Source organism: Parus major, chromosome 28, assembly GCF_001522545.3.
Source record: "Parus major isolate Abel chromosome 28, Parus_major1.1, whole genome shotgun sequence".
NCBI lineage: Eukaryota > Metazoa > Chordata > Aves > Passeriformes > Paridae > Parus > Parus major.
Window position 1 is genome coordinate 1,700,045 of NC_031797.1, and position 8,469 is coordinate 1,708,513.

General features: G+C 55.3%; 2 protein-coding genes across 3 annotated transcripts in view; one reads left to right on the plus strand and one right to left on the minus strand.

The window, feature by feature from the left end:
* PLEKHJ1 (pleckstrin homology domain containing J1) overlaps positions 1–574 on the minus strand; it is a 7,174-nt gene extending 6,600 nt beyond the window's left edge. The window contains exon 1 of the mRNA XM_015651990.2: positions 436–574. Coding sequence (XP_015507476.1) covers positions 436–529 — 94 coding nt within the window. The 5' untranslated portion in view covers positions 530–574. The remainder of the gene's footprint in view (positions 1–435) is intronic.
* Positions 575–594: 20 nt separating this feature from the next.
* Positions 595–7,867, plus strand: SF3A2 (splicing factor 3a subunit 2). Of its 2 annotated transcripts, none has more exons than XM_015651961.3 (8): positions 595–662; positions 2,020–2,190; positions 3,136–3,207; positions 3,480–3,526; positions 4,285–4,394; positions 5,613–5,662; positions 6,302–6,442; positions 7,411–7,866. In XM_015651961.3, the coding sequence occupies exons 2-8, from the start codon at positions 2,065–2,067 to the stop codon at positions 7,495–7,497; spliced, it is 633 nt and encodes a 210-aa protein (XP_015507447.1). In that variant the 5' UTR covers positions 595–662; positions 2,020–2,064; the 3' UTR covers positions 7,498–7,866. The 2 variants fall into 2 exon arrangements, with proteins under 2 accessions (XP_015507447.1, XP_015507448.1); XM_015651962.3 differs by lacking the exon at positions 595–662 and adding an exon at positions 846–1,927 and having other exon boundaries at positions 7,411–7,867.
* Positions 7,868–8,469: the final 602 nt, after the last annotated feature.

An 8,469-nucleotide genomic window follows, 5' to 3' on the forward strand; every position in this document is an offset into this window, starting at 1 on the left:
CTGCCCAGTGCTCCCAATCCTGCCCATTCCCCTCTGCCCAGTGCTCCCAGTCCTGCCCTGCTTTCCCAGCCTGGATTCTCCAGTACCCTCAATCCTCCCACGCAGCTCCCCAAGTCCCTCTCCAGCCTTGTCCCCCAGTAACTCCAATCCTGATTCCGCACTCGGGGCCCCTCAAGTACCCCCAGTCCCTCCCTGGTCCTACTCCCAGTTTCCCACTTGTGATTCTCCAGTGTCCCCAGTCCCACCACTCAGGGCACCCAGCCTCTCTCTCCCGTTCCCCCTCAGTATCCCCAGCCCCGATTCCCACCCTCAGGTGCCCCCGGTCCTGCCCCACCCCGATCATCCCAATGCTGCCCCGGTCCTACCCCGATACCCCCAGCCCTGATTCTCCACTCCGGCCCCGCCGCTCCCGCCCCTCCGCGGACTCCCCCTCACCGCTGCCCTTCTTGGGGACGCTCATGCGGATCTCGGCCGCTTTCTCGGCGGGCTGGCGGGCCAGGGACAGCAGCTCCCGCTCGTTGTAGCGCATGGCGGGCCCGCCCCGGCCCCCGGCCCCGCCCGGGCCCGCCGCCAGCGCCGCCGGAAGCGCCCTCAGCGGCCCCGGAAGCGCTCGGGGCGGAGGGAGCGCGCATGCGCCGGGGCGGAAGCGGGGACGCGCGCAGGTACGGACCGGGATGGGGCCTGAGGGGAGAGCGGGGGCCTGAGGGGAGAGCGGGGCCCTGAGGGGAGAGGGAGGCTCTGAGGGGAGTGCGGGGCCCTGAGGGGAGAGCGGGGCCCTGAGGAGAGAGGGGGCTCTGAGGGGAGAGCAGGCCCTGAGGGGAGAGCGGGAGCAGGGCAGGACTGCGGGAACCGCATGAGAGGGAACTGGGGAATCGGAGCTGGAAAACTGGGAGTGCTGGGTGAGGAAGGACTGGGAGAACTGGGCGACCTGGGGGTGGTGGGGCTGGGGAAACTGGAGAATCACTAGTGGGAAACTGGAGGTAGGACCAGGGCAGGACTGGGGCTACTGGGAGGGTCAGCGGGGCAGGACCGGGGGCACCTTGGGGGGACCCGAGTGCAGAACTGGGACAGAGTTACTGGAAAAATAATGGCGGAGAGGCACTGCGAGAGCTGGGTTCTCTGGGTTCTCAGTTTCCGGGTGGGAGGACTGGGGGTACTGGAGAATCTGGGCTGGAAAACCGAGGGTTTGGAGAATGACAAGTGAGAAACTGGGGTAGGACCAGAGCAGAGCTACTGGGAGCATCAGGAGGGCAGGACTGGGGGTACCTGGGGCCCCTTGACTGCAGAATCAGGACAGGAGTTGCTGGAGGGGGACAGGGAGAACTGGGTGAGCTGGGTGGGAGGACTGGGGGTACTGGAGAATTGGGACAGGGAAAATGGGGGGGAGAATTGGGAAGATCAGGAGAAGCAGGACTAGACTTAGAGGACAGGAATTGGGGGAGAGACACTGGGAGAACTGGGCTTTCTGTGGGGAAGGATTTGGGATTTCTCAAAGGTCTTTACAGTGTTTGGGCTCCATGTGGGGAGGTCTAGGGGGGGTCTGACCTTGTCGAGGGCAGGAGAGCTCCAGGACTTTACCTGGGGCTTGGGGACACTGCTCAGAGCCCCTTATCTTGTTGGAGCCTCTGACCCTCCCATGGTGGTGGCCCTGGGGTTTTGGGGGATGGTGGTGGAGCACAAGGCCTGAGTGATGGAGAGTGGGGAGCTGTTGGTGCCTCAGGTGAGGGGGGCAGCCTCCTGCTGGGGATCTGGGGGAGCCTCTGGTGGGGCTGCTTGGCCTCACTGGGGCCCAGCTGGGCTTGGGAGTGGCTGAGGAGATGGGGAAGGCTCCAGGGGGATTTTCTGGATCCTTTTACTCGTGTTCCCTGAGTTGGTGGTACCAGATGTGCTCCGTGTGGGATTGCATACAGGAACCCTGTGCCCCAGGGTATGTCTGGGTGTCATCCCCATCCTCACTGACAGGGCTGAACAATCCTCTGGTTCCATTATTGCTCACACTGCTTTCCCTCCTTTTCCCAGACTCTCCCTTTTTCCAGGAAGAGCTGAAGCCCAGAAGTCCTCACCATGGATTTCCAGCACCGCCCAGGGGGTAAAACGGGCAGCGGTGGCGTGGCCTCGGCCTCCGAGAGCAACCGGGACCGGCGGGAGCGGCTGCGGCAGCTGGCGCTGGAAACCATCGACATCAACAAGGTGAGGATGGGCACAGGCCCTCCCACAGTCCAGGGGACAGAGTGAAGTGTCACATTCCTGGGATTTTGGAATGGCTTGGGTTGAAAGGAATATTAAAGCTCATCCAGGGACACCACCCACTGTCCCAGGTCACTTCAAGCCCCGTCCAGCCTGGCCTTGGGCACTGCCAGGGATCCAGGGACAGCCCCAGCTGCTCTGGGCACCCTGTGCCAGGGCCTGCCCACCCTCCCAGCCAACAATTCCTTCCCAATAATCCATCTAAACCTACTCTTGGTCTATTTGAAGCCATTCCCCCTTTTCCTGGTCCCCCAGGCCTTTTTCCAAAGTCCTCCTCCAGTTCTCTTGGAGCCCCTTTAGGTTCTGTGGAACCAGAGCCTTTTTATCTCTGGGCTGGGGCTTGGACTGGGTTTAAATACTTCTGGTTCTGGGCATGTTGGGGTTGAATAAAGAAAGTTTGGGACACAGTGACAGGGAGATGCCAGCTCTTGTTTGTCCATCTATTTCCAGTCTCCCCAGGGCTGGTTTGGGTTGTGGTGTTTCGTGCTGCAGTTGGGAATTCTGTCACCAATGCACACAGCTGCTGTTGGTCCTCTCTGTTTCCTCCTCATAGAGTTCTCTAGTGCTGTAAATTTAAAATCTGAACTCAGCTACAGGATCCTAGGAAATCCTGAGCTGAAAGGATCCTTCAGGGATGATCAGTGCAGCCCCTGGCCCTGCCCAGACCCCCCAACAAGCCCCCCCTGAGCATCCCTGAGAGCGCTGTCCAAATGCTCCTGGAGCTCTGGCAGCCTTGGGGCCGGGCCCATTCCCTGGGGAGCCTGGGCAGTGCCAGCAGCCTCGGGGGGAAGAGCCACTTCCTCTAGTGCAGAACTCTGCAGTATTTTGGTTGTTCTCTTGCTTTGCCAGTGGATTTTGCTCATAACTTGTCAATCATTCTTTTCTCAGGACCCATATTTTATGAAAAATCATCTGGGCTCCTACGAGTGCAAGCTCTGCCTGACGCTCCACAACAATGAGGTGAGGGGAAGGCCTGCCTGTCCTGATCCCAGCAGCAGCAATTTGGGAATAACAGTACCTTCAGCACCTGGGCAGTGGCTGCTGAGCCATGAGGGGTGGTTAAACCTGACAGTGTAGAACAGCTCAGCAACTGAGTGCAATCTGCACTTTTGGAGTGAGATTCCTCTGTGGAGAGGATTAAAACACCCCTGTCAGGCTGTGATATAATCTCCCTGTGACAGGAGACTTTCAATCATGACTTCATTTAACTTCTACCTTGGTTTTTATTGCAGGGGAGTTACTTAGCACATACCCAGGGGAAGAAGCATCAGACCAATTTGTAAGTCATTCTCTACCATAACTTTATTCTCCCTTACTGAAGCACTTTAATGTTATGATGTTGAGTATCTGTAGTCCTTTAACTCCACTGCACCCTGCCTGATTGTTCTTTTACTGTGGTTCCTCATGCAGCCAGGAGGCACAGCCTGAACCTGCATGAAAAATGGTGCTGAAAATCTCCCATTTTGAGCTGAAGTTCAAATCCAGTCGTGAAATCTCTGAAGGAAGAGGGAGAAAGAGTTTTAAAAGCAAATAGTCTGAGTCTGGTTGATGGAACTCTGCCTGCCAGAGCTCCAGGAGCGTTTGGACAGCGCTCTCAGGGATGCTCAGGGTGGGAGTGTTGGGGGGTCTGGACAGGGCCTGGGGTTGGATTTGATGATTCCAGCTCAGGAGATTCCAAGATTCTGACAAATTCTGGATTTGTCAGTACATGTTTGGAGAAGTTAATAAGTTTTATTTTAAGGAGTCCAGTTTGCTTTATCTATGGGTTTGGTGCCTTTTTTTTTTTTTTCAGTTTGATTTCAAGAATTAAAGTATTCTCAAATCCATCTGTGGAGCCCTGGCCTCAAGATTATCATGAGGGTGGATCAGATTGAGTGACAGCCTTTAGCTAGGGGAAGGATGGATACAGCTGGGGAAGGAAAACAGGATTTCTTGGCATGATTCCTGTGAAATGCTGTGCTGAGGGATTCAAATTGCTCCTGGGTATCCTTTAGAAACAAAGGCAGGTAACCCTTAAATTCTGAAATTCATCCCCAGGGCCCGACGAGCAGCCAAGGAAGCCAAGGAAGCCCCTGCCCAGCCTGCCCCAGAGAAGGTCAAAGTGGAAGTGAAGAAATTTGTGAAAATTGGGCGCCCAGGCTACAAAGGTGAGTTGGGGTGGCCAGGAGGTCCCTGATGGGCAGTGCCTGGAGTGCCCAGCTGGGATGTGAATTATTCATTAGTTTTTTTAGCAGCTCTGCCCATTAAAATACCTCTCCTGGAGTCCTTTTATTGTTTAAATTGCTCATGGAACATTTCTTTATTGCTGACAGGCCAGGGAGAACCACTTTAATAATAGATGGCTGTGTCTCAGGCTGCCAGGGAGATGATGGCATTTCATCTCTCCTCCTTCTCCTGTGCTGCAGCACCTTTCATTAATGCTGTAGATCACCCACTCCATGCAGAACTCATGTTTCTTTTCTGAAATCACATAGTTTTGGCCTTCAGTACAAAGTTTGGCTTTTTATTCTCACCAGTACTTTGTCCCACAGCAGTAGAAGAGAATCATTGAATAATTTAGGTTGGAAAATACCTTTGAGATCACTGAATTAGACAGTAAACTTAGCACTGCCAAGGCCACAACTAAACCATTTCCCCTGGTGTTCCATCCAGAGGTGTTCTAGCACTTCCAGAGATGGTGATTCCTGGACAGCCCCTTCCAGTGCTTTACAGCCCTCTCAGGGAAGGAATTTTCCCGATATCCAGCCTAAATCTGGCCCAGCCTGAGGCCGTTCCCTCTCCTCCTGTCCCTGTTCCCTGGAGCAGAGCCCGACCCCCCCGGCTGTCCCCTCCTGGCAGGGACTTGTGCAGAGCCAGAAGGGCCCCCTGAGCCTCCTTTTCTCCAGGCTGAGCCCCTTCCCAGCTCCCTCAGCCCCTCCTGGTGCTCCAGACCCTTCCCAGCTCTGTTCCCTTCTCTGGACACGCTCCAGCCCCTCAGTGTCCTTGGGGAGAAGGGCCCAAACCTGCCCACAGCAGTGACACAATCCCAGAATGGTTTGGGTTGGAAGGGACCTTAAAGCTCAGCCCATCCCAGGTTTGGCCAGGGACACCTCCCACCATCCCAGGCTGCTCCAAGCCCCGTCCAGCCTGGCCTTGGACACTTCCAGGGATCCAGGGATCCACAGTTGCTCTGGGCACCCTGTGCCAGGGCCTGCCCACCCTCACAGAAGTAGATTTGGTTAAAGATAATGTGACATTTTTTTTTGATAAACAGGAGAAAAATCTTGTAATATTTAATTGTTGGAAGCTTTTAGTGTTTCTCAGGGCAGATTAATGGTGCTCTCACCCTGCTGGGGGATGTTCTCAGCTTTCTTATTTTTTTACAGTGACCAAACAGAGAGACCCAGAAACAGGCCAGCAGAGCCTTCTCTTCCAGGTAAGGGCAGGGTTAAAACTCTCCTTGTCAGGATTTTCCAGATAAAACTGCTGCTGAATGAACAGTTCTTGGCAGGATCCATGAAATCAATAATAATGAGGCAATATTAAGGAGGCCTTATCTTTCTGGTTTCTGCAGCTGGTTGTGTTGAGCAAATCCCTGAGCTCAGCTGCCAGGCTGTGTAGTGGGAGAGGAATGTGTAGTGTGAGGTGGAATGAGATGATCCCAGAATCACAGATAATTTGGGCTGGAAGGGACCTTTAAAATGATCTATTTCCAACTCCCTGTGATGGGCAGGGACACAGGGACACCTTCCATGAGACCAGGTTGCTCTTCCCTGGCCTTGAACACTTCCAGGGATGGAGCAGCCACAGCTTCTCTGGACAACCTGTGCCAGGCCTCCCCACCCTCACAGGGAACAATTCCTTCCCAATATCTCTCCTAAATTTCACCTATTTCAGTTTGGGCTCTTTAAGGTCCCTCCTAACCCAAACCATTCTGTGATTCTCAGCCCTTCCCTCCACTATTTGTTCCCTTTGTGTTGGGGATTGCTCTGGGTATGCTCCACCCTGGGAAATAAGTTTGGAGCAGAGGTGGGGGTGCAGGGTGGGTGTTGCTGATGCTGCCCTGCCCCCCCAGATCGATTACCCCGAGATAGCTGAGAGCATCATGCCCCGGCACCGCTTCATGTCAGCCTACGAGCAGCGCATCGAGCCCCCGGACCGGCGCTGGCAGTACCTGCTGATGGCAGCAGAGCCCTACGAGACCATCGCCTTCAAGGTGAGACCTGGGAAAGGAAACCTGGGAGAGTTCCCTTCCTGCCTTTGCTAGGTCAAGGGAGGGGATTGTGCTGCTCTGCTCAGCACTGGGGCAGCCTCACCATCAGTGTTGTGTGTTGTCACTGTGATGTGAGAAAGATGCTGCGCCATTAGAGAGTGTCCAGAGGAGGGACACGGAGCTGGGGAAGGCTCTGAGGAGCAGCTGAGGGCACTTGGCTCTTTCAGCTGGAGCAGAGGAGACTGAGGGGAGGTGGAGGGGCAGAGTCTGAGCTCTTCTCTGCTCTGGGACGGGGACAGGAGCCCAGGAAGGGCTGGAGCTGTGCCAGGGCTTGGGATGGATCTCAGGGCAAGGTTCTTCCCCCCGAGGCTGCTGGCACTGCCCAGGCTCCCCAGGGAATGGGCCCGGCCCCAAGGCTGCCAGAGCTCCAGGAGCGTTTGGACAGCGCTCTCAGGGATGCTCAGGGTGGGCTTGTTGGGGGGTCTGGGCAGGGCCAGGGGCTGCATCAATGATCCCTGTGAGTCCCTTCCCACTCAGGATATTCTGTGATTGATTCCCAATGAACCCTCTGATGTCTGTGCTAACCCTCAGGGGTTAATGGACTGGGAAGGGGGGTCAGGAAGACGTGGCTGGAAGTCATTAAACCCCACTGAAGTTTGGTGGAGGACTCTGGCATGAAAACCAGACTGTGCTGAGCTCTGGGGAGCTGTGAATTCCCAGTGTCTGGCACAGACAGGAGCCTCCTGGGCTTCACTCCTCAGCCTCTGTGCAGATGTTCAGGGAGGGATTTTTGCTGGTTGTCCTTGACCGATAGGGAAGTAACTTAATTCTTTCCTGCCCCCACCTCTGTCTAATAACAACCCTGCAGGGCCTGGAATAACTGTGCTTATCTCACAGGCTCTGGGGCTAAAAAGGGCCTTTGAGCTAATCTGGTGCTGCTAAGAATAGCTCTATGTTCTCTTTTGGTGCAGGTGCCAAGCAGAGAAATTGATAAAGCAGAGGGAAAGTTTTGGACTCACTGGAACAGAGAAACCAAACAGGTAACTGAGGTTTTGTAATGTCTGTCCTTATGGGGAGCAGAGCAACTTGAGACAATGACATCAGCTCTGTCCTGCTGCCTCTGATGTTCAAATCTCTTAGTCCCTCAGTGCACCTGTACAGTGAGAGCTCCTGACAGAGTTCCTCCTGTGTGGGATTTTGGGAAGGATTAAATTTCTGGCAGCAGCAGGATGGGGCATAAATATCCAGAGATGAGGAGGCTCAGGGGAGACCTTCTTGCTCTTACACCTCCCTGACAGGAGGGTGCAGCCAGATTGGTGTCAGGCTCTGATCCCAGGGAACAGGAGAAAAGCCCAGAGGGAACGGCCTCAGGCTGTGTCAGGAGAGATTTAGGTTGGATATTGGGAAAATTCCTTCACTTAAAGCATTGTCAGGCATTGGAACAGACTGCCCAGGGCAGTGGTGAAGTCACCACTCCTGGAAGTGTTTAAAAACATGTGGATGTGGCATTTGTGGACATGGTTTAGTGGTGAATGTGGTGGTGTTGCTGGGCTGATGGTTGAACTTGTTGATCCTTAGGGTTTGGTTTGGCTTTTCCCACCCAAATGATTCCATGATGAATGTGCAGGTCTGTCCCCTCCCTGGCTCTGTGCCTTGTGTTCCCTGCACACACCTGGCTGAGGGAGCCTGGGGGTGCTCCCCTGTATCCTGTCAGAGCAGGAGATGTTGCCTGGGGGGTTCCCACCCCTCACAGGAGCCCCTCAGTGCTCAGAGTCCAGGGAGGTAAAATCTGGGGCAAGACTGGTGCCAGTCACACATGCTCCCAGGGCTGGGACATCTGAGGGCAACAGGAGGGGCCTGAGCTGTGCTCTGGGGCAGAGAGCAGCTCCTGTGTGCTGGCAGAGCTGTCACCAGGCTGCTGGCAGAGCTGTCACCAGGCTGCTGGCACTGCCCAGGCTCCCCAGGGAATGGGCCCGGCCCCAAGGCTGCCAGAGCTCCAGGAGCGTTTGGACAGCGCTCTCAGGGATGCT

Excerpts from the sequence above, each read along its gene's own strand:
- SF3A2 (XM_015651961.3), top strand. The coding sequence starts at position 2,065 with ATGGATTTCCAGCACCGCCCAGGGGGTAAAACGGGCAGCGGTGGCGTG. Across the intron at positions 3,208-3,479 it reads TGACGCTCCACAACAATGAG|GGGAGTTACTTAGCACATAC; the intron begins GTGAGGGGAAGG and ends TTTTTATTGCAG. Across the intron at positions 3,527-4,284 it reads AAGAAGCATCAGACCAATTT|GGCCCGACGAGCAGCCAAGG; the intron begins GTAAGTCATTCT and ends ATTCATCCCCAG.